Raw genomic sequence first — 24,824 nt, 5'->3', positions numbered from 1 at the left:
TAAAACTGAAGCTCCTCTGCCATCATCTGAACTAAATTGTCTCTTTTATCGCTTGCGACTCGTCTCAGTCCACAGCTGCAGAGTCTCCGCAGAGGACACTTGGCATCAGTCTGGGTGCTGATATAGGCAGCTTTCCAGATCACTACAGCATACACTAGTGGGGTACTGAGGACTGGGTTTAGTATGCAGAACGTTAAATTAGAACAGGACCGTCGAACCAGCTGTGATACTAGTTTACAGTTTTTTGCTTAATCTGCTATTTAAATCTGTAATTTACTTGGTTAATTTGTAAATGGAATCTCTTTAAAATCTCAATTTCTCATAGACAGCATTTTAATTCATAAAATGTTATTCTTACTATAGGCCTATGTAATAATGAATAAATAGAGTTTAGGATGAGATTTCAAAGATATCTGAATTTGGGATCAGATTTTCCAAATATTCCATCAAAATTCAATATGAACTCTTTCTCATCAAACCACTATCCCTCAAAAAAATTCAGCTTTGCATTTTTACAGTATGACAACTATTGACTCGTTTATTAGGAATGAAAGATTAAAGTCAGTAAAAAACAAATTTGAACATCCATTGTGGGATGGAAAATGTAAGTCGCATTTCAAACAACGGAAAAAAATCAAATTAAATTTCCCTCAAGAAATACAGCGTCTTTCAGTGCCTTACTTTCGCTGGAGAAATCAATGAGCTATCGTTGTAATGCTTGCCATTTCATTCCAAATGGAAGGAGCTGTATTGCTGTTGTGCTTTCTATTTTCCCTTTGTTCACCATGAAATAAACCACTCTAGACCCCATCAAGGCTATTTTGGGCTGCAAACGATTTTCCCCATAAAATGCAATCTCGGTTGGGGCTCTGTCATGGTTTTGCTCTTCAAGTCTCTTCCTAAACCCACTGGCCATCTGCTGGAGTTGACTGTCACTCAGCTAGCAGATAATAGCTAGATTGGCATTACTTTGAACATAACATTTCTGCAATGTAGGGTAGAGTTTTTAACGTGTGTTCTGATTTGCACCAAGACAGACTTTCTCTTGTAGTTTATAGTGTTAAAATACCTTCTTTTTTTCTCCCGGTGTAATGTTGTGTAAAGAATGCAACTCTTTTGGGTCATTTGGTTGCCTTTCAACCATTATAGAGGGCCTTAGAGCACTGAACCATTTTATACACAATCGAAAGCATTGCTTTTTATTTCAGGCCAAAAGGAGATGTATCACCCTTTTTTTACAAAAGAGCAGTGCATTTGCAATGTCCATTTAAGAGGCTGTGAATATAAAAAAATAAAAAATTAGAAACTTGCACCAACCCTTTTAGATATTTTTCAATCCTCGCCAATATGATGAAATGTTTTCCAATTTTTGTTTTGCCCCCTTCAGCATCAAAAAGAATACATAGTTTCTCCACAGCAGCAAACCACATGGAGTTATTTTCCAAAAAAATTAGATGGTTCTCACTGCAGAACACAAGATCCAGGGGGTGTGATCCAGGGGGTGTGATCTAGATCCAACTCCTCCCACCTTACATATACCTAAACCTACCCGTTTCCACCTCCTGATTCCTAAGCCTACCCATCCCCTAGATGTGGATCCAACCTCGCCCCCTGGATCTTTGTTCTGCAGTGAGGGGCTACTGAAAAAAAATAGCTTGAATTCATTCTGAATTCGTAATAAATTGGTCTTTGGCGGCGAGCTGCAGACCAGGTTTTGCCGAATACTAATTTGCGTCTTCATCTGGGTGTTGATGTAGCTCAGCGTGTGATTGTCCCCACAGCGGAGCCGCATCCTCTTTGATGAAGACGCTTGTAAAAAAGCGTCTGTGACTGTTGAACATGTGGGTGTGCAGTGACGAACAGCCACTGGGGTCCCATGCCAACATCACACTCCTCCAAAATATGAAAAGATTGAAAAAATAATTGCTATTCCTTCTGCCTGAGCCCTGAAAGCCACAAACATATTTGGTTTATCACAAATTTATTTCTCCAGTGTTTTTAAAAAAACATAATTCTAAATTTTAAATGAAGAACATTTTAATGATAAACATATATATTGTGAATCTAACTCAAATAATGAATACAAATTAGTATGCAAGTAACCTAAAAAGAATAAACATCCAATACAAAAATATTACTTGATGCAGTAGTGTGCATGTTATAGGTGCCAGAACAAATCTTCTACTCCTTCCCAAGAAATGTAGTTTGTGTGCCACTACAGTAGTGTTCAAGATGGCATACATCATGATCTGTTCTCTCTCTAAGAAAATAACTTTTTAATTGTTTCGTGAGCTCCAACTTCTATTTAACATGAAATAGCTCTTCTTGGCATATATTTGATGTGACTGAAATGAAATGTCAAATGTGAATCGTAACACCTCCACTGTAATATATTTGTGACATTCATAGCTCCTTGCGTATTTTTTCTCAGTAAAATAGATGATTAGATGACGACAAGGACGCACACAGTGTTTGAATGTCCACAGATCCACCCACCAGCATTTGCTTCATATAAGACTGAACACATCAGGGTGTTTACAGGTTTATTTTGGCACAGCATTCTGGTCAATACTGTCCTCTGTTATGTACACATGTGGACAAGAGCCTTTGTGAGGCATCTCAGAGCCTGCCAGTGAAAAAAAGGGGTTATTGACTTTGAACACATTGTTAAGGTAAGTGGGCCATGACCTGCTGGCACCATGCCCATTTTCCCTGCTTGACTAACAGCCCGAGCTTAAGGACGTGCCCACTTAGTCTAAAAGGGATGGAGAGTGTAATTATTGGTCTGAATGATGCATTGTACAACCAACAATTAAAAACGGAACCTTATTTTCATGTAAAAAAAGAAAAAGCACAATAGTATATGAATATGCTAACGTCAATAAATGCTATTTTGATGATTGGCTGCTGCTGGCATAAACAGACTCACTGTACACACAGATATCATTTAAAGAAAAAAATGAATATTATATTTTATATATATATATATATATATATATATCATACACATTTTATTTAAAAACAAACAAAAAAAATGTATCAACAGTATGATGCATATTGCAAAATTTAGAAACAAATGTGGTCATTTTAATCTTGTGGAAATCACTCAAAATAAATCACTCAAATAGTGTATTACAGTTAATTATTACAGCAAGGCGTCTTTGTCAAATAAAATGAAAACGAAATGTAACCACTGCAATAAGAAAGTTCAGTGAAGTAACGGGCAGCAGAGGATGAGCGCGCTCACAAAGCAACAGAGCTGAGAGCGCGCGGAGGGGATGAAGCTGAAACGAGGGGTTCCAACACACGCCAGTGAATTACTTCCCCTGAATTTATGAAAATTGAACTTCAAAGTGCATAGCAGATTTACTGTGTATGGCATAGCACCGCACGAGTGCGTGACGTGAAGAAATGTGTCGAGGTGTGCGTTTCTGGCAACAGTTGCGACTTTTATACCGGCTATATTTCGCTTCCCTAAGAGGACATCTGGATCTGGAGAAATAATCTTTTACCGTCCTTATTTACCACAGCACTGTACTTCAACTAGTTTTGATGAATCTGCAGATTTGTTCCCCAGATAAAACGCCACAGGAACAGAAATGCGCGATGTTTATTCGTTTTGGGGAGCTTTGGAGCGTTTAAGGGGTCTCTTCTGAGGTAAAACTGCGCGTCAAAGGACTCAGACCTACTCCAAGATGTGCCAAGGCGACTCCGCACCGAAACAACGCGCTGAAGGATCACTAGAAGAAGCTGGCAAGCTTTTCTTGAAGCACACGACCTTTCATGGATTGAGACACGTCTTTCTGAGCGGCTCGTACCCGCGTAGAGTCGCGTGGCTGCTGGCGTTTCTAACGGCGCTAGCGCTGCTTTTTACTTGGTCCTCTAACCGGGTCCGATACTTGCTGTCCTCGCCGGTGTACAGCAAGGCGCATATGGTTTATGCGAAACGCCTCGTATTTCCAGCCGTGACGATTTGCAACCAGAACATCTTAATGCCGCGTCGTATGAAGAAACCGGACATCTTCAGCGCGGGACGCTGGCTTGGACTCTTCGGGAAAAACTGGCAGGTGTCCCCCGCGGTTCGAGAAGCACTTGCATCGCACGTCGACGGAACTAATAATGAGCCTCCCTGGTCACCTTTTTCTCGCATCCTGGACTTCAACCACTTTCTGCCTCCTCCTCGAGACTCTCAGCCCTCCATGAGGCAGTTATTGGACCGTCTGGGGCATCAGCTGGAGGAGATGTTGCTTTATTGTAGATTCCAAGGGCAACTGTGCGGACCGCGCAACTTTAGCACCGTAAGTTTGTGTACATTTTAACTTCCACACGATGCAAGAATTGTTGTGACCATTTCTTTCTTGCGCTTGTTTAATTAGTATAAATTACGCTTTGCCATAACATATTGCAGTATGCAAATGAGTCTTCTGTGCACCATTTGAACGGGTTTTATCTAATTTAATGCGAACTTAAAGTATGGACATTTGTATGCTGATACTGTATGGATTACTATATCCCACAATGCACAGCTTCTTCAACTTCCATTTCAAATGTATAACTAATCAACTGCAAATATTTTCAGCTGCAATTTAAATCTCTTCTTGACTGTATTGACTTAAATGCTGTACAGTATACACTGAATATTGCCTACTACCTTTAAAAAATAGTAAGTGAAACCGCTGGCATTGTTCCACAAATACTGTTGTTATTGTTGCATTATATAAAAGATGTACTTTGCACGGAATGTGAAATTTACATTTGTTCAAAATGTGCAGTATGCAAGAGCACACCTTACTGAATAATGGATCCCATAATGTAATGCACTTGACCTTTTAATTTCCAGTGAGACAAATGAACAGGAAAGCTCTATCCACAGCATTTTAAACATCTCCATGATATGATCAGACTGCCAGATTAAAAATTCAAAGGAGCTATTTTGAAATTAAGTCTTTTTTTAAACCAATTGCTGGATTATACATAAAAATAAATAGGTCATGTGACAATGTGTCAAATATTTATCATTGCACTCTTTATCATGCTGCTGCACTTACATGGCCTTAGTCTTGACCCCATTTATCTAGATGACTGTTTGGCTTTAATATTGTTTTAGGTAATTCTATTTATGTCAGGAAACAAACACAATGCCAGTTTAATGTTCATGTTGAACACATTCAGCAATGTGACTCCTGGGATATCCAGCTTGATATATTGCACCACGAGCATCCCAAGATCCCCGATCAGCATCCCAAGAGCCTTATCTGCAATCTCCTCGCGTCCAGGTCTCACGTAATTGAGCTAAATGTATGCACTGCGTTGCATTTGTCGTAGAAATTATGATCCGTCATTTTGTCGAGGACAATGCCCTGTGAATGTCTTTATTCTTCACTCTGCATAATAATTGCATTGCTAGAATGTGAGTATAAAAGAAAAAATGATGAGACACTGTCAAGGTGTGTTGGGGAAATTATGACTGGATTTATGCGACTCGTTTCCTTTTAGCACATCGTCTTGCTTTGTAGTTTTTGTAGTTTTTTTTTATTTTTAGGGAAATTGCTAGTGTTCAGCATGAATCATTCGGCTGTTGGGCTTGAAGCACTTTGACTTGATTTGTAGTTCAGCATCAATGCAGCTACTGTGGTAGAAGACCACTCTCCCTGTGGGCTTGTTTCTATTTAGTCAGTACACACACCTTGCTTTAAACATCTACCATGTAGACAGCCAACTTTTTCCTCTGTAATTCTACTTTTTCTATCCCCCGTTCACGCATGAGCAGAGTCACTTTGTCTAATTCATTTGCAGCACCTTTGCATGAGCAGAAAGAAGCTAAGTCAGTCTCAAGGGTCTATACAGATAGAATTTCATTTAAATTGCATCTATCTTGTACTATCAGCACACTGGATTCTGAGATTGAAGCGTCAGTCGAGCTTGAAGTAAACTGTAATTATCCTAACCCAGTTCTCAACCACTCTGCATTTCTTCTCCCAGTAAAAGGAAAAATGTATTTTTTAACAGTATGGCGTTCTGTTTAAGTGAATACTATTGGTAGGAAGGGGTTGTAGTTGAGTTTGATGGATTTTGAGTATTTTAGCTTTGTTGCATTTAGATTTTACACTTGAACTGGAAAAGTTATGGAAATTCAGTGGTTAAATATGTTTATTATTGTATACATACACTGGAATATAATATTGTATATAGATGATCATTTAATATTATTATTTCTCTTTATTGACCTACCTTGAAGAAGCATGAATGAATGAAGCATGGTACAGAAATTCCATAAGGTGTCTTTAAATTATTACATAGTCCATTTCCTGAATCATTTATAGTGTCCGTTCTTCCTCATATTTTCTGGCATGTCTTCAGTTGAATTTTTTATATGAAAACAATTTTCTTAGTTGTTTCAAATGAGAGAGAATTTGAATGAGGATGGACATCTCAAGGAAAAAGCTACGTGTCTGCTGCAGATAGATTGGATCGTATTGAGAATCAATGAGCCTTTACTGGCTCCAAAGGCTGGAGTCCAGTGTGGAGACCTATTTGAGAGATTGAGCAGAGACGACATTGAGAGATTGGAGCCTGTGTTCCTGTCCACAGGCAGGCCACTGACAGATAAATCGTAACCCCTTTAGCAGTCCTGGTGGTCTTAAATTGGCCATATTACCGCTCCATTACATCACTGAGTCTGCTGTCGATGTGTGCGACTTGCTGTCAATAGAGGAACCGGTATTGATTTTTGTGGCCAAGTCGAGTTGAGGCACACCCCGTGGTCATCTTTGTGCCAGTATTGATCGCTGTCAGACCGGGAACAACGACCTCTCAAACCTGACAAACACTCACTCACAAAATCCAGTGAATTTCTCAGTCTATCCTTTGAGATCAAACAGAGACCACAGGCTGTTCTAACTGAAGCCTTAGCTTTTCATTTGCTCACCCTCGTGGTTCTAAACCCTTAAAATGACATACACCATACAAGTAGTCCATACGTCTTTTGCACTATATTCCACCCACATTTCACAAATTAAGCCATATGTGGATCAGGAAAGCAGGCGACATGTTCAACAGCTTGACTTTGGCTTCAGTGTTCCTTTATAATTTCATCGTTTTCCGATTCAGCAGCATTGATCTGATCCGTCATGACAGCGCAAAGCTATCGTACATCTGGAGCCACCAGCCACGGCAAAACGGACAGTGAATTGTGCAGCTTATTAGACACGCAAGCTTTGCAATCAAAGTCGTTTGACAACTCTGACAAACGGCTTCAGCTTGCTAGGAGTTCGCCATGGTGCATGGGGAGCCCTTGAGCGGGCGGCACAGTGCTATTTGGGCCTCAGTGAATTATTCATTTCAGAAGGCGCTACTGTCATTGTGCTGATCTTGATCGGTAGTGATGGGTATATCAGTCACGTTCGCGAGACACTGGAGCCGCGTCTTCTTCAGCAGTCTTCCTCCTATCACGGTGAAGTGGAAGCTAATAGTGACGTATTGTCTTCTATTTCTAGCCCTGCTGTGTAAGGTGGATTGTGAAATTGCTTTGTGGAGTTGGAGGCATGCAGAGGAAGGCATTAAATAAATAAACAATAGCTTTTTTATGTCTCAGGTCGCACGAGAAAGAACAATGTGGAATTCAAAATCATCTGTCAGCATTTCCGCACTCTTCATATTTCATGATAGACTTTTGCATCAACTTCTACCCCTTTTCTGTGTTGATAAATGTTAGTTTTTAGGTGTGAATATTAAAAAACTGACACCTGTAATGGGACCGATCATGGTTCACCTTTTACAATAATTGCTCATGCATTTAGTTAGATATGTGCTAATACATATTCAGTGTTTCAGTGATATTGTTTACTAGGGCTGCACGATTAATCGCATGCTATTGTCATGCGCATCTCGTATCTCGGTAAATCTCTGTCACCTGCTTTCAGATGGAGCGGCATTTAATACACTGAGCCGTAGTTCGCTGACAAGCCACGCAAAATCGTGTTCATAATCGCTGATAAATCGCATTCGATTATGAACGCGATTTTGCGTGGCTTGTCCGCGAACTACAGCTCCGTGTATTAAATGCCGCTCCATCTGAAAGCAGGTGATGGAGATTTACCGCTAATTAAAGAACCGGCTTTACTAACGAGATGCGCATGACAATAGCATGCGATTAATCGTTCATCCCTATTGTTCACTAATAAAAGTCAAGAACTTTGGACACCTGACTGTAGATGCACCCAATGTCCAAAATTCCCCAAGTATCAAATATGTATTTCGTAGAGTAAATAAAATGGGAACTACGCATATGAATACGAATACCTTTATTGTCATTTGTCCATCAGTCCAAACAAAAATTTTCTCTCTCGTTCAAAAAAAAAAATGCACACACCCACTTACACTCCAAAAAATTGCACAAAACCCATAAAAAAAACAAGTGCAAATACACAACCATTTCTTCACATTAGTCCTGAGGCATTTAAAGCTTGTACAACTATTGGATAAAAGCTGTGTGCGAATCAATTTGTTTTAATGGCTCTGTTACTAGTGGCTCAACGGATCACAAATCCCACAGTTCGGATCATGTTTTTTTAAAACCACGGATCGCAACGTTTTTCGGATTTCAATGTAACTTTGTTTTCCATTTATTACTTAAAGCAAAGTACTACTTCAATACCACTGCAAAAATCACTAGCCTAACTAAGAAAGTTGATTAAAGACAAGTGAACAAATCAAGTCAAACTTTATTAAGATCCCTTACGGGCAATTTAGATGCAGCACGAATCAGAAACACAGCCAACAATACATTCCAAAACATAAATACATAAAAATATAAATACAGCTGAGAAAGAAATCAGCCAATAAGAACAAATACACAAATTAAGCAGAGATAAATACAACAGAACAACATTACAAATAAAATAAGGTTGCAGTATTCAGGTACATAAATGTAGTAATTAAGTGTATTAATTAGATGAATCTTCGTCAAAGCTGTGTTTTGTTGTTTAATTGGCATTAATGACAGAAGCAGGTATCTATAGGCTGCTGTCCCTTGAAGACAGATCCAAAACGAGGATACACATCTGATTTCTTTCTCAGCTGTTTTCTTTCAGTTAAGACATAACTGATTGCATTTACCAGAATGATTGTTGAGATGGGTATTTTGTTGTAATGTGTATGTGTATGAAAGAGGATTCAGTTCCTTGTTCGCGCACAGTCTGAAATGCACCTCTCTGCGTGTGTTTCGTGTGTGCATTCAAAACAGTGCTCGAGTAACAAATCGTGTTCCCTTATGCCTTCTCTCTCACTGGAATGGTTTAAAATTACTTGAGCATGTAAAGTTAGGACGCTGAAAGTTCAATGCAAACAAAGATATCGTCTTTTAAAATGATGGCAGTTTAATGCCTACAAAAACAGCTCATAGGGACTACAACAAGTTACTTCCCGGGTTCGTGATGTCACAAACCCTGATAAACCCCACCCTGGGAACATTCAGCAAAGGATGCGAGTCTTTGCCATGCCGTCAAAACTAGGGGTGCACGAAAAAAATCTATTCATATATAAATCGCGATTCTGTCTTCTAATGATTCTAATGGATTCACAAGTTTCCAAATCAATGTTCTAAAGCAGTAATTCTTCATCCTGTTCCTCACGTCCCCCTGCTCTGCATCTCTCTCTCTTACCTGCTCATCAGCTCCAATGAACTGTGGTCCAATTATAAACTTTGTGTATAGACACAGATATTTTTCACATAGCTATGAGAAGCATTAAACATGCTGTATTAAAGCTTACTATACTCAATGTTGGCACATATGGAAAGAAGTTTTTTAGGCCCTGAATGCATATTTTGTATTTAATGCAATTTGCATAATATTTATCTAGTTCTTAAGATGATGTGACCATTTCTCATTGCTTTAAGTTCTCTTGGCTGGTTTTATTTTCAAAGAAATCGCTGATTAAGCCTGTAAGTTCTCCGCTCCTCCCCTGTGATTCCTTTCCAGTCAACTGAGTCTCTGAACAGAGTCTGCCAACTGACAGCGTCCTACTGGGAGATCAGAGCGCCTCGCTCCTTCAAACTCCCCTCAGCGGCCAGAAAGTTTTAAAGTAGTTTCATTTTTCATAATGTCCTGTTACAAAGGGCAGAAATGATAATGTATTATTGATGTCTTCAGCCCCAGTGGAGGCAGTTCTCTTGTATTAATGCAGCAGAGGCACACAAGATGCTTGATGACACTCAGTGGCCCAGCTTTGGCACTAATAATTTAACACACTTTAGCGCTCCGTTTGAATGCATTATTAGATAGCGTTGTTTGGTCATTTGTCTCTCATTTATGGGTTAGTAATGTGCTCAAACCCCGAACACAAGGTATTTCAAGGACACCATTTTATAAATTCTGACAAATAAACAAATTAGTTTCTATTCTCAAAATAACTGGAAAAATACTCCAGTCAAGCACATACAGTGTGTTCCTGATTCATTTTCCGGCGTGTGAAGCCTTTCGGCTATTGTAAATATTTTCTAAAGCACCGTTAGCATATAAAGGTCCTTGCGACGGCACGTTCTTTCAAAATAACATGCAGTTATCTGTGCTCAATGGGCCCATGGCCTCGTTGAGGGGACTTCATTATGAAGTTTCTCAGAAAGACTCCACTAGCATCGACTCTCTTGCGTCCCAAGGTCATCACAACCCTAGCCAACTACGCTGTGTTGCCACAGTTACCACAGCAGCTCTCTCGTCTTGGCAACTGCCTCGCTTCTGTTTGCTAAATGCTTTAGATGCTGTCATCTCATCAGGAGTAGTTTAGATGTAGAAGAAGCTCTGGAGCACTTATTGTCGGTAATGGCAAAAGGGAACAATTGTTCTGATGCTTTTAAATATGTTTGTCTGGAAGAGGCAAGAGCTTTTAGAAACATTATAGTGGATGTCCTTTTGGGCATCTTGTGTGCTTTTTGAAAGTTGAAAATGACTCTTTAATGGCCCAAAATGCTGTCTAGGTCAGAAACATACAAGGTTTTGAGGCATGGACAACAATGAGGTCTCATCAATAATGATTGCCCACTGTTCTGGCATCAGTAGAGAATTTCAGGGCAGTTTACTGAATTAGCATTTGTTACTGGGTCATTGCCATATACATTTGTTTGGATCATTTTTGATGCCCTTTGATCATGTTTTATGCCTTACGGACGTTTCTGTGGTTTATGTGGCATTTGTTAAGAGTTTTCTGTATAATTATAATACTTTTTTGTAAAAACATTTTGTTGAAAAAATATATTTTGTAAGTATAAAATGTGGACTACTGTTTGTAAATTGAAATGCTAATTGACCTTGTGCTGCCAATTCTTTTACTGTGTGATTCATTCAAATGCGTCAGTGTTGGCATTTCTTAAAAACGTGGTAAAAATGATAGTTGTTGACTCATGGTTGTCTAGAATCTTAAAGAAACCGTCTCAGAACAGAATCAGTTTCTCTTTTTTGCTATCTTTGCCAGGATGTGTATTTATATAAGCGCTCCATCTGTGAATATGTGCATGTGCATTGGCTTCTGCAGCATTTCATCACACGCCAACTGATTTCCGACACATCCTTCTTTGGCATTGAAAGGTTTCTCTCTCAAAGAGAAAGAGGTAAAGATGGCTGTCTGTATCCAGACACATGTTGCATTTATTTCTGAGATGTGATTTCCTGGAGAGCCGCTACCGTTTTAATAGTGTCACTAAGTTCTCTAAAGATGTGGCCTTTTCATTTCCTTTACACTGAATTTTTCTCATTTGTCCGCGATGGTAATCAGGTTCTCCTGCAGCGAGGAGCAGTTGAGTTTCTGAAGCGCCATGCTTTCCATATCCTGCTGACTCTGATCTGATTAGATGTCCATTAGTTCAGTTTCAATTAAGACTAGCTGGATGAGCCCCTTCTGCCCCAGTGTAGATCAAGTCATGGCTTAGAGATGCTGTAATTAATCAAATGATTTCCTGAAACCTGACTTGAAAGACTTTGATTTTAGCCGGAAGCACAACTGGGTCATTCCTATTTAGAGATATTTCTATTAAGATTTATAAAGGGCATTTGGAAATATTCTGTTTGATTAATTATATCTAAATTATATATTATTTAGCATAATTTTAAACATGCCTTTAAACATAATTCTGCTTATTGCCTGCTTTCTAAAAGTGATAATAGTGCAATGTTAATTTTCTGATTTAAGTTTTTCTAAACGGAAGTTGAAATTCATGCATTAAAAACAATGTGTTTAAAGTCCGTTTGTTTTTTTGTTTTTTTCAGATCTTCACGCGCTATGGAAAATGCTACACCTTCAACTCTGGACAGGATGGACGGCCACTGCTGATCACCATGAAAGGAGGGATGGGAAATGGGCTGGAGCTGATGCTGGATATCCAGCAGGACGAGTATCTGCCTGTGTGGGGAGAGACTGGTACGTCTCATTAACCCAAGTAATCTCATGTGTCTTCAGTTTCAGATGAGATCCCATAATATTAACCAGCCCAAATGTTAACAATTGCTTCGTTTGTGCCTGGTTTTATTTCTCCTAAAGAACTGTAGGAGAAATATCTGAGACAGAGCTGATACTTGCATTGCATTTAGCTGGATTCGTTCAGTCTCCTGAGCAATTAAATTTTTTTCAGATCCTGATCCAGCAGATCTCTAGTTTTACACTCCTTATTCCTAAAATGATTCCAGGAGAAACTCTTGGGATTCCACCTAATCTTCAAGGCAGATTTGCATAATCGCCATCACCTGAGCCATCTAAATGTCAGTAATCTGCTTATGAGGGTTTAGTTTAGGATTAATCTGTGTTTGCTAGACTGGCTCTCTGTCTTTAATATTAATCAACAGGTTAAACTGAACAGACTGTGAATGAAGTGTTAAATTAACATTCATGTCACAAAGCTCACCTCCAAGGACAGGATCAATTCAAATCCATAAAAAAATACTGCTAGCGGGCATCTTAGCAGCATCTTAACTGAGATAGCAACCGATTTGAAATGTTCAGTTCAACTCTCAATTGACACTAATTTGATGTAAGCATGTTGTTAATATTGACACAAATATAGGCTAATAAGTTGTTTTTATTAGATTAAAGGTGTGGTTGACTGTTTTTTTTTCTAGGCATGATTGTGTTTATGGGGTGCAGTCTAGCATGTGCTAATGCTTCGTTTGTTAAAATGCATTATTTTTCACATAATTTGCCTTTTTCACACCGCTATGTCCTTCCTCTGATAAACGTGCTTTTATGAAGCCCCTCCCTCAGAAATACATGATGGGCTCTGATTGGTTAGCTGGCCCAGTGTGTTGTGAACGTCCTCTGAATGTCCCGCCCCTCACCTCAACAGCATGTGCTCCGGTTGTATTGTAAACAATGATGTCGTCTATATTTCTTATCAATTTGAGCCCGATTTGAGACGCAGAGGATATTAGTGAAGAGGATCATGCAGTACCTGTGCAAGCACGTCTTTTAATGGTAGGCCTGTGTTTTTTTGTTTGTTGTTGTCTCATACTTTTAGATACGCTGTTATTATGCTACTACTTATGCTAGCTTTTAATATACATTTTATCATGGTTAAGCAACCGCATGCGCGTCCATGTTTAACGCATGTCATAGCTATGTGAATATAAGTGTATAAATGGAACAGTTCATTGTTGGAGCTGATCTGAATGAGAGAGAGATGCAGAGCAGAGCGATGCGAGGAACAGGATTGAGAACCACTGATTTAGAACACTGATTTTGAAACTTGTGAATCCATTAGAATCAGAATTGCTATTCATACAGTATATGAATAGATTTTTACGTGCACCCCTAGTTTTCTTCCTCTTTTCTAAAGCAGTGCAGCATGGCTTCGCTCCCTTTGTTGCATGTTCCCTGGGGCGGGGTTTATCTGGGTTTATGATGTCACTAACCTGGAATTATTTCGTTGTAGTCCCTTACCAGCCGTTCGCTGTAGGCAATGCTATGCTAATTCTGTAAAAGACCATTTTTCCCCTTTGCATTGAACTTTGAGCTTCGTAACTTTGCAGATGTTTTTTATGCTCACACAGCTACATTACACACTAACAAAAGTTAAAAAGATGAAATCGTATTATATGACCCCTTTAAACCACTTGTCTTGACTCGTCCACCATATTGAATGGTTTTTCACTGAGATTATTGTAGTTTATTCTGGAATTGCAACAATGATGCAAACAAATCATTTTGACAAAATTAAGCCTGTGTTATACTTTCCGCATGAGCAATCTGTACATGGACAGCGCGGACGCGGGATACTTGTATTTATACTACCGAAAGATTCCTGGATGTGTTCCATACATGCGCAGTAGATCGGCTTGAACAGTAAACGTGAACAAACAATTGCCCAAAGTTATTGCACATCTGGCTGTCTTTATATTGTTTTATTGATGGATTGTACAGGTTCGGGTATCAACGGGCTTCTTCACACAGCCTGCACATGCACAGTTGGTGCTTTTGTAGCCTACTGAGCACGGTCACAAAAAATGGGAGGCATGCGGATGTCCGCGCACACCCTCCGATGACGATTTTTTACATTAAGCATACCCTAGCGGACTCTCGCACACGGAAAGTATAACACAGGCTTTAGGTATTTTAGAAGGCGACAATTATGCCTATGATGCATTAAAATGCCAAGTGGAGCTCACTAGGTTTTGGAGCATAGCTGTAGACCACCATAAAAACCAGGTCAACACCCAGAACAACAGATTATCAGATCGAGCTTAAAAAAATGAACAAGCACAACACTGCAGTAAACAACAACAGCAGCCGTTAGACATGTTTGCCAGCAGAAGGTCAGAATGCTGCGAGGAGAAAATGTCTGTGACCTTTCCGGTAAAGTTCAATCAGTTTGGAGCACTCAAAATGCAGAAAGTGACGTCAGGCCAGATCCTATTCATCAAATGCACAAACACACGTTACAGCTGCAACCCAATTACAAGTGATGTGATGCGTCCAGACTAGGAAGTGAACCTCACTCGCTTCTGTCTCTCAGTGGGACCAGTTTAACCTCTCTACGCCTCCCTAATTGAAAAGAGAGAGGGGGTAGATGGGAAACCCTTGCGCACCTGCCTGTGTCACCACCCGACATTTACAGAGATTGTTTTTATAATGCTGTGATTTCCAGAGGAGTTCTGCTCTCGCTCCTTCAAATTTGTCCAAACGCCAGGGGCTCTCGAAGGTCTCCGATATCTAATCACATCCTCCAAGCAGCACTCTGGTTACTCGGGTGAACGCTGTCCTGAAATCTCTTCCACAGCTGACTGGATTTCTCTGTAATTACAGAGCAGCTGTCTCGAAGTCTTGACAATGCCAGACTTCTCCAGAAACTCTGCACTGCTCTCTCTTTGTTTTCTCTCTAAGGCTTTTCACACTGCACTTAACCCTGGGTTAACATCTTTTTAACCCATGTATCACACTTTCGAAAAGGGGTTAGCATTACTTTTAACCCTGGGTTATAAAGCCCTGCTGACCCTGAATTACATACCGAAGTGGTACAACATGAAACTAGAGTGCTGGAATATTTCGGCAAGACTTTAAATGAAAGGTTTAAAAGGGAATAAATCCCAGATTTTCAACATGGTCTCAGATTTTTCATCTCTCCCTGTACTTGTCCAGTCTTGTAAATATGCAAATAAGAACATTAGTCCAGAGTTTACACTGTAAAATTGAGTTTTGAGTTTAATTGGAATTGAGTTTAACAAGGCCTGGTTTTGATAGTAAAACTTTTGAATTCATTCTGTCTGAGTGCTGGATGATGCCCTAGATGATCTGCTAATATACAATTCATGAAACGGGGCATCTGTGAGTCGGCTGGATCATTTCCCGCATGTTTTTCTGTTTGTGCGTTAATTATCATTAAGCAGATGTTTAAAAGGCGAAAATGGTGATAAAGCAGGTGGGAGACATCCGTAACTCCTCTGTGTGCTCATAGAGGATGTGCTTGGGAACTACACTTGTAACAGTAGTCATTAGTAGTTACACATGTGGACCGCTCTGTGGGCTACATGAAAGTCTAGCAGGCTGTGAAAGAGAGCCAGCATTTAGACATTTAGTCATATACTGATTTAAAGTATTTAAATGACACCGGGTAGTGTCAAAGTCAGCCTACAATCTGTGCTAACACTGATGTTTGTTTAGCTGTCTATAGAGACGCGTCTCGAAACCTGAGGATTATTCCCGTGTACAGTCTGAGGATAACACATGGCTAAATGTCAAAACATTACAGACGTGAAGCTGTTTGTAATGCCTTGAGACTAGTATATAAAGATCTCTCTTCCTGTCAGTGTCATGGTTTTTAATGTTGTTTCTGGTTTGTTCTGTTGTCATATTGCCTGATGTCTTTTTCATTTTTAATAGTGTTGATTTCCTGTTTCCTAATTTGTGTTGTGCATATAATATGCCTGCAAATGTCTCTCGTTGAGAACCAAATGTTTGAACTCAAGCTCATTTGTTGCAATATTCACAATGTTTTATCACAATTGTGACGTGTTGTTATGGTCTTATGCACCGTTTGTATTCATATTCGAGGTGGGACATTCTTAATTCCCATCTTTGACTTTGGGGCCAAGTAGGAAGATAACATAAAACGAAAGAAAACTATGATGATAGGTTTGTAGATGGTGAAGGTGTACAATTATCAACAAAACTATCCACGTTTACTTAAAGTCTTATTGTGAAACTTGTGGTGGAGAAACTTTTACTCTTATTTTTGACTTCATATTTTGATTATTGTTGGTTATATTTGAAAAACTAATATTATTTACAATCATCCCTTCTTTAGAATTGACCTTGTTTGTAGCATTATTGCATTGATTTATTGTTATAGTGACTAAGTATTTCAGGAAGTTTTTGTAGTCATGTTTTTGGGTTCTTTAAGATTAATTTGGTTTAATTAGTGGTGTTTGCCTATTTGAAATTGGTGAACAAGCACCGATTTTCACACGTTGTGAAGAAAACACATTTTCTTTATCCACTGTCATGATTTTCTTTTACTTTGTCAATGAAAAAGCCTCTTGGGTTCATTCAACTTGAGACTGTTTGATACTGTGATATAAGCACAGCACATATGATCTGATATCATCTGTTCTTCTGAGACACTGCATTAAGTACATGTCCCAGTCTTCACGTCTCTTTTTCTCTCTCACAGATGAGACGTCTTTCGAGGCAGGAATCAAAGTGCAGATCCACACGCAGGATGAACCACCTTTTATTGATCAGCTGGGATTCGGAGTAGCTCCAGGCTTCCAGACGTTCGTCTCCTGCCAAGAACAGCGGGTACAAATCATTGTTCTTTTTGTAAATTTCTTGGTGCTGGAATCGTCTCAAAAATGTACAGGACTGCGATTGTGTCAGTCTGTTGTTTAAGTGACTAAATTTCTGAATGTTCTGATTAATATTGAGACATTATTTTGATGCTAATGAAGCACATTTTGAACATGAATTCTCGTCAGTGTAATGCAGAAAAATCAAATTTTCTATACATGTAATTTATACAACAGTTCTTTCTGATTGGGTGAGTGATATTACAGTGATAACAGAACTCCAACTGTTTCACTGTTTGTATCTCTCCACTTGTGGTATTTCTCACAGCGAGTGTCATGATCCACTGTATTTGGGTGAGAATGTACTTGTTTAGACTTTAAATATGCAGTTTGTTAATAAAGATAACATGGATTGGAAAATTTGCTTCAACGTTTTCGGAAATCCAGGGCTCCAGGGTGTCAGTGGTCATTCAGCGCTCATAAACCTGCCAAGAGCAGCCTTACCTCAGCCAGATCTTCTGGAATTTGCTGCTGGCTCTGATGTCTCTATAGTGATTAAACATGAGATATCATTTGCTTTGGGTAAATCTAACAGGGCAGTCGTTGGTCTCATTAATCTATTATTTGTTCCAGAGCAAAGAGTTTTGGCTTAGGTCAAAATCTCATAACGTTATATTTTATTTAACATTAATTTTATGAGTGAGTCAGCAGCAAAGACTTTTATATTAAAAGAGATTGAAATTTTAATCAAGGAAGTTATTTTTACTTTCAACAACCTTCTAAGATGCAGCCAACAAATGCATTGAGTAGCGCTGTCATCAGAAATCACCCTTAACAGATGAAAGGCTGACAAAGTCATCCTTTGTTGTACTGACAAAGATATCTCTTTCCTCAGCGGACATTCAAACTAATGTTTTATTGTGAATATGAGATTGAGCTGATGGTGTTATGCAGGTAATCACACTCCCTCAGTCCATCTCGCTTTCATAATACTCTACATAATACAGTGAGCTTTTAATACAGTAATACAATAAGTTTTCAATGAAGCAACTCAACGTTACTAGTTCTAAAGAGATGTTTTTGAATTGGTAATAGAGGCTTGGGCTCAGCTGTTAAAACTGTCAACTGAGATTTGAATCCATAGTTCTGCTCAAAAGTGGGTTTATATATATTAGTATCCGTTCGTCATAGTAGAAGTAACTGCCTTTAATATTGATTTAAATTGGAAATCATTGGGAATAACTGGACTTTCACACTTTAGCAATGATAATACATGGTGCAAATGTGCTTAATAGTAATGAACAATGTCAAAATGCAAAAAAAAAAAAATCTCTTTTTCATAAAATAGACTTCATTTTCACTATTTAAAATATAATTTTCTGTTTTTTGTTTGATTTTGGGCTGAGATATGATGTGGACAGCTTTGTGAGATTCACCCAAGAATAAATTTGGTCTCCCACATTCACAAACATGATTTGATTTTCAAATGAGAGCGAACAACCGACACATGAGTCGATCATACTGTCTGGAATAAATATTTATTTATAGTATTCTCAGAATCCATGTTTAATTTTCATGAAGGCCACATCATGACATAAAAACGGCAGCTTTGTTTCTGCAAGAGAAAGAAACAGGCAAAATTAAGGTGTATGTGATCGATAAATAAGAGTCAAAGAGATGGGCAGACGATCTGACTGGATGAAGACAGACAGAAAGGTGGTTGATATGCAAAGACGGCTCTCTGCTCTTGTAATTGGAGGTCACTGCGTCTCCCATGTGCAGTGGATTGATTTCAGTAACATCTCCCCTCATTTATTTTCCTCTTACACAAAGATCAAGCCTCCGTCTCTAGATGCATCACCAAGATGCAATGTCACTGGCTTTTACAGGATTAGCATCTATCTCTGTCTTTCGCTCTCACCATGGTTCACACAGTCAGCGTTTGGGATTGACAACTGTATTTGCTAATGGATGGGACTCTCTGACTGTGTGGCAGATATAATGTTTATATGTAGTTAACTTAAAGTGAATTCGTAATACTATACCAATAGGTATCGTGTCAAAAATGTGGTTTTGTTTGATTATTTTGTTTATCTGCCAATCAATACTCAACAGGAAAATGTTATTGCTCTATGTCCACACAGCTATGTTATTTTCTTAAAATTAAGTCACTGTTCTTCTTTTAATCACAAACACAACTTTGAGTAAATGAGGCTTTCTATAGAATATGCCAGATTCATTAGTCACTGACATCCACCTCACATAATTGATGTTGCATTAGCACTTGTGGAAAGCAGTAGTAGTACTGCTGTACAGTCCAGAGTTTGACATTAGCATGCTGCCAAGGCAATATCCTGACAAGCGGAAAAATATAGACCATGCACAAAATTTGGGTAAAATTGCCATTTTTAATAAGGCTGAGCTATTTTTAACGGTTATTTTCCTACTGAGCTGGTTGCATTGCATTCTGGGATTGGATTCATGCCAAAACAAGGTATCTTAGGAGGCAGCATAATAATGCAGTCTGTCTTTCAGAACAGTTTTAACATCAAGGCTCCATCTATAATGCCTTCAAATGCTGCCTATGTTGCCAGCTTTCTAGTTTTCGGGGCGAAGTCAACATGTCAGATGCTGTCGGTAAAGCTTGCATTGTTTTGAACCTGAAACTTTCCTCTAAGGTTTCACGTAGGACATTTATAGATAGTGAATTTATATGCGGTAATGTTGCGTCAAGCATTAGCTTGCTTTACCTTTTCTGTCTGGAAGCTTGTGTGTGTATTTTTAGTGCATGTGCAGCATTTGTTTGTTTATAGTGTACTTGTGTGCGCATTTCTCAAGCTGATAGTGAGGTGTCTTCAGGGATTATAGCGTTGTCCAAAACCTAGTGATGTGACAAATAGACTTTTTGGAAAGGCTGTACCGAAATGTATGCAGAAACATTATGCAGCCTTTTAAGATACTTTGTTTGGTTGACTGCAGCATTGCATGTATACTAAATAATTCAGCTTTAGAGAGATGTCAGCATACCTCAATATAAATTCCTAGATTTAATTTAATATTGATATTAAAAAGTTGGAATTGTGAATATTTATGCTTATTAGATTAATATTCTTAAATTGTTAACAACATGTTAAAGGGTTAGTTCACCCAAAAATGAAAATTAGCGTGTGATGTACTCACCCTTGAAGCGTCCTAGGTTTATATACACTCTAAAAAAATCCTGGGTTATTTTTTTTTAACCAAATGCCTGGGTTGAGCCTTTTGGGTAATTTTTTGGGGTTATTTTTTCAGTGTTTGGGTAGTTTTTGTGTTACCCAGCCCCTGGGTCAAATGTAACAACCCAATGTTTGGGTAGTTTTTTAGTGTTACCCAGCCCTTGGGTTAAAAACAACCCAAAGAGGCACGCGCATGATGCCGACATCCTACGTCATCCGCCTGCACGGCTTCCGCATATCACAGTCAGCGGAAGTGAGAAAAAATATTACATTTGAAATATGGATATTTATCTTGTAAAAATGCATGGATTGACTACAGGATGCCTTTATTCCTGGAGCCGTGTGAGGGACGTTTTATTACGGATGCGTGCACTTTATTTCACGTCATTGAGGGTGAGAACATCACAGGCTAATTTAAAATTTTGGGTGAACTAACCCATTAATGTCAAACTCGGTTGGAAGCCATTATGATTTGAGTCTCCTGTACACTCCATGTGAGGAGCAATATTTGTATTGAGCTATTTGGCAAAGTGTTTTAAATAATTATATTTATAATGAATTCATGTAAGAGATTCAACAAGATACTATTGGTATTTCTTTCTGTCTTGTAGCTGACATATCTCCCTCCTCCATGGGGCGACTGCAAGGCAACACCCATGGACTCTGATTTCTTCAACACATACAGTATCACCGCCTGCCGCATCGACTGCGAGACACGATATCTGGTGGAGAATTGCAACTGCCGCATGGTGCACATGCCCGGTAAACACACACACACACACACACACACACGCAGTAATGTATCAATGATGTCTGCAGTGTTATAAATCTATTTGTGCTATTCTCTTCTGAAAACCAACAGACAAAGCACCAATATTTCTCCTGAAATTCATCATTTTGGTTTTATTCTGTAGCCTAATTCTCAATTAAACACCCTAAAATCTTAAAGTAGTGGCTACAATGAAATAAGTTTGTGAGAATTTAATTTCCCACAGTCTCATCGTTTTTCAGTGTCTCTACTAGATTGGTGTGTTCTGCCCAGCAGTTATTTAATGAATTAACAAATTAATTGCTTGAGGTTTGTTATTCCTTTTCAGAACTAACAGCTGTTGCTTTTTAAGCTTATGATGATTTTAAACCCTTGATGTGCCCCTAAAGCTGTTTAGCATGTCGTCTTGCTTGAATTCTAGTTGCTAGTTTTTGGCTAAGTGAAAGTAAGAGGATTTTAACTTACTTTAAAACATAATTTCACTCAGCCCTGTTAGGATCCAGTACCCCACTGAGTCCTGTACGTCCGTTTGAAACACGGCCCTCTGATCATCTCTAAAGACTTTGTCATTACCCAGATCTGAGCCGAGTCAAACAGGAATTTGCTGTATCTTCAATGCCATCTACGCTGTGACAAAACTGTAATTCTCTGGTTATAATAAACAAAGCTGTCTTCACTGCATGTGGACAATATTGTACTTAACAGGAACATCACAGACAGTAGTTTTGTAGACCTTTTTTTCATTATAACTAGAGATTTCATTGATTTTAACAGAGCCTTGTTGATAAACAAAATAGCTCATTATTACAAGAACACTCTAATTTTGTAGCTTACGTGGTCCAGACGTTTTTTTTTCATTCAGTGTCTCATCGATTGTATGCACTCTTTCTCTCTCTGCAAGAGTCCTTGAGCTATTCGAGGAAACTTCAAAACCTGAATAAATACAATTAATTAAAAGAGGAAATCTGATTTTTCAGGAGACGTTCAGAGCTGATAACAACGGCGTGATGGACGGCGACACGTTTTAATTAACAGACATACAGAGGCTGTTTCATTTCACCTTTAGCCAGAACATTGTGTTCTTCTCTCTCCGCGGCACATCTTTTGTTCTTTATCCACACGCTTTTCTTAAAGGCAAACTTGCACAAAAAAACCATTCAGCTTTTATTTCACCCCAAAATCAAAAGCAGATAATAAGAAAATGCATTACGCATGAAGAAAATGGGGCCGATTTTGTAAAGTAACTATTATTTGCATCACAATTAAACCCATTTCTCATCACTTTAATGAATGTGGGCATTTTACCTTAGGGTTTGTTTTTAATTCTCATTATTCTTAATGATGTTTCTCATTAGATTCTCATTACTGTGATAAAGTCACAAACATCCTCTTGTCTCTTTGTATTGAGATCAGCATAAAGACGGCACACAAAAACTAATATACTGTATATACTTCATTTAAATAGATACTTTTAGAAAATTATGTTTTTGAGGTGAGGTGTGTGTGTGTGTGTGTGTGTGTGTGTATAGACACGCACCCACACAGCCAGTCGAAAGGTTTTGGACAGCAAGATTTTTAATGTTTTTAAAGAATTATCTTCTGCTTACCAAGCCTGCATTTATTTGATCCAAAAAACGGTAATATTGTGAAATATGTTTATTTAAAATAGCTGCTTTCTATTTGAATATATTTTAAAATGTAATTTATTCCTGTGATTTCAAAGCTGAATTTTAGCATCATTACTCCAGTCACATGATCCTTTAGAAATCATTCTAGTATATTGATTTGCTGCTCAAAAACATTTATTATTATTTTGAAAACAGCTAAATGCACATCTTTTAGGTTTCTTTGAATAATAGACAATTCAGAACAGCGTTTATCTGAAATAGAAATCTTTTGTAACATTATAAATGTCTTTATCATCATTTTGATCAATTTAATGCATCCTTTCTAACTAAAAAGTATTAATTTCTATAATTTCATAATTTAATAATAAATATATACTGATTTAAATATACTGACTCCAGGCTTTTTAATGGTATAGTGTGTAATGTCACAAAAGCTTTTTATTTCATAGAAATGCTGATCTTTGGATCTTTCTTCATCAAAGAATCCTGAAAAAAATATACTCAACTGTTTTAAATATTGATGATAATAACAAATGTTTCTTGAACAGCAAATCAGCATATTTCTGAAGGATCATCTGACACTGAAGAAGACTGGAGTTATATGATGCTGAAAATTTATCGGCATTACAGGAATAAATTAGATTTTCAAATATTCAAATAGAAAGCTGCTATTTTAAATCGTAAAAATATTTCACAATATCGCTGCTTTTGCTGTACCTGGATAAAGCAGAAGAGAATTATTTAAAAAACATTAAAATAATCTTACTGTCCAAAACAATTTAACTGGTAGGGTGTGTGCGCATATATAATTTATTTATTTGCTTGAAGATTATAAAACGTGTTTTGGCCATTATGACTTGTATTTTTTACATTTAAATTTTTTTGCACTGTGACATTTTTATGGCAATTTACCTGCCTTATTACCTAATTAATTTATATATATAAAATTGCACTGTACTGTAGATATTTCTGCAGGTCTTCTAGTTCTTTGCTTATATAGGCTGTATTTCTCTGTCTTTAGGAGATGCTCCATATTGCACTCCGGAACAGTATAAGGAATGTGCTGATCCGGCTCTAGGTGAGAAATTTGCTTCCTCTGTTGAAACGTTTCAGTCTAGAGGCCAGTTCTCCTCGCTGAACCCATCCGCTCCTCATTACTGATGTCTGAACCTGAGGCCATGATGGGACAGTTCGATTTATGACCCCTTTCTGACCTCACCACCCACTTCCCCAGGCCTTTTTATACTTCATCATCTGTCCCGTTGTTTCTCCAGCCAGGATTTTTGAGTTTAAGAGAAATGTTCTACCTTTTTCTCCGGATCTAGATTTTCTAGTGGAAAGAGACAATGACTACTGCGTTTGCGAGACGCCCTGCAACATGACGCGCTACGGCAAAGAGTTGTCCTTCGTTAAGATCCCCAGCAAAGCCTCTGCCAAATACCTGGCCAAGAAGTTCAACAAGACGGAGCAGTACATTGCGTGAGTTCCACTTAAATGTTGCTTGTCTCTGGTGCTGATTACAAAATCGTCTAGAGCAGTGCTTCCCAAACCTCTCTTGGAGAACCCCTAGCCCTGCACATATTCTGTATGTCTCCTTATCTAACACACCTGATTCCACTCATCAGCTCGTTAGTAGAGACTGCAAGAACTAAACTGGGTGTGTCTGATTAGGGAGACATACAAAATGTGCAGGGGGTCCTCCAGGACAGGTTTGGGAAGCACTGCACTAGATATATCAGAAATCTCTGTAAACCAAAACACTGAACAGTTGTGCTAATCTGACATTGTACAACTGTATCTTAAGTTGAAGTTTGTGCAGACACCTAAAATAAAAAAAATAGTTACAAATAAAAAAAAAAAAAAGAGAAAACTACTTATTTTCAAAGGATATATCTTGCAGTTGGCAAATGTTTTTTTTTTTTTTTTTTTTGAGGTGATGTTTTAAGCA

The 24,824-nt window shown here is 38.4% G+C and overlaps 2 protein-coding genes across 5 annotated transcripts in view; both read left to right on the top strand.

The window, feature by feature from the left end:
* Window positions 1-24,824, top strand: part of LOC306875011 (uncharacterized protein) — a 991,916-nt gene that overhangs the window by 44,620 nt on the left and 922,472 nt on the right. The gene's annotated exons all lie outside the window — the stretch shown is intronic.
* LOC306875005 (acid-sensing ion channel 1B) overlaps window positions 1-24,824 on the top strand; it is a 170,786-nt gene that overhangs the window by 135,205 nt on the left and 10,757 nt on the right. For 3 of the 4 annotated variants that reach the window (XR_013784681.1, XM_079425359.1, XM_079425357.1), the window contains 5 exons: window positions 12,261-12,411; window positions 17,150-17,277; window positions 21,091-21,241; window positions 23,898-23,954; window positions 24,202-24,355. Coding sequence is in view for 3 of the 4 variants with exons in the window: in XM_079425359.1 (XP_079281485.1) it covers window positions 12,261-12,411; window positions 17,150-17,277; window positions 21,091-21,241; window positions 23,898-23,954; window positions 24,202-24,355 (641 nt within the window). In the remaining variant the exon portion in view is untranslated. Of the gene's footprint in view, window positions 1-3,241; window positions 4,299-12,260; window positions 12,412-17,149; window positions 17,278-21,090; window positions 21,242-23,897; window positions 23,955-24,201; window positions 24,356-24,824 lie in introns of those variants that run through there. The other variant, XM_079425358.1, reaches the window with a different exon arrangement.

Source organism: Barbus barbus, assembly GCF_936440315.1.
Source record: "Barbus barbus genome assembly, chromosome: 9".
NCBI classification, from domain to species: domain Eukaryota; kingdom Metazoa; phylum Chordata; class Actinopteri; order Cypriniformes; family Cyprinidae; genus Barbus; species Barbus barbus.
Note: the sequence above shows the minus strand (reverse complement) of the source record. Positions and strands in the feature narration are given on the sequence as shown.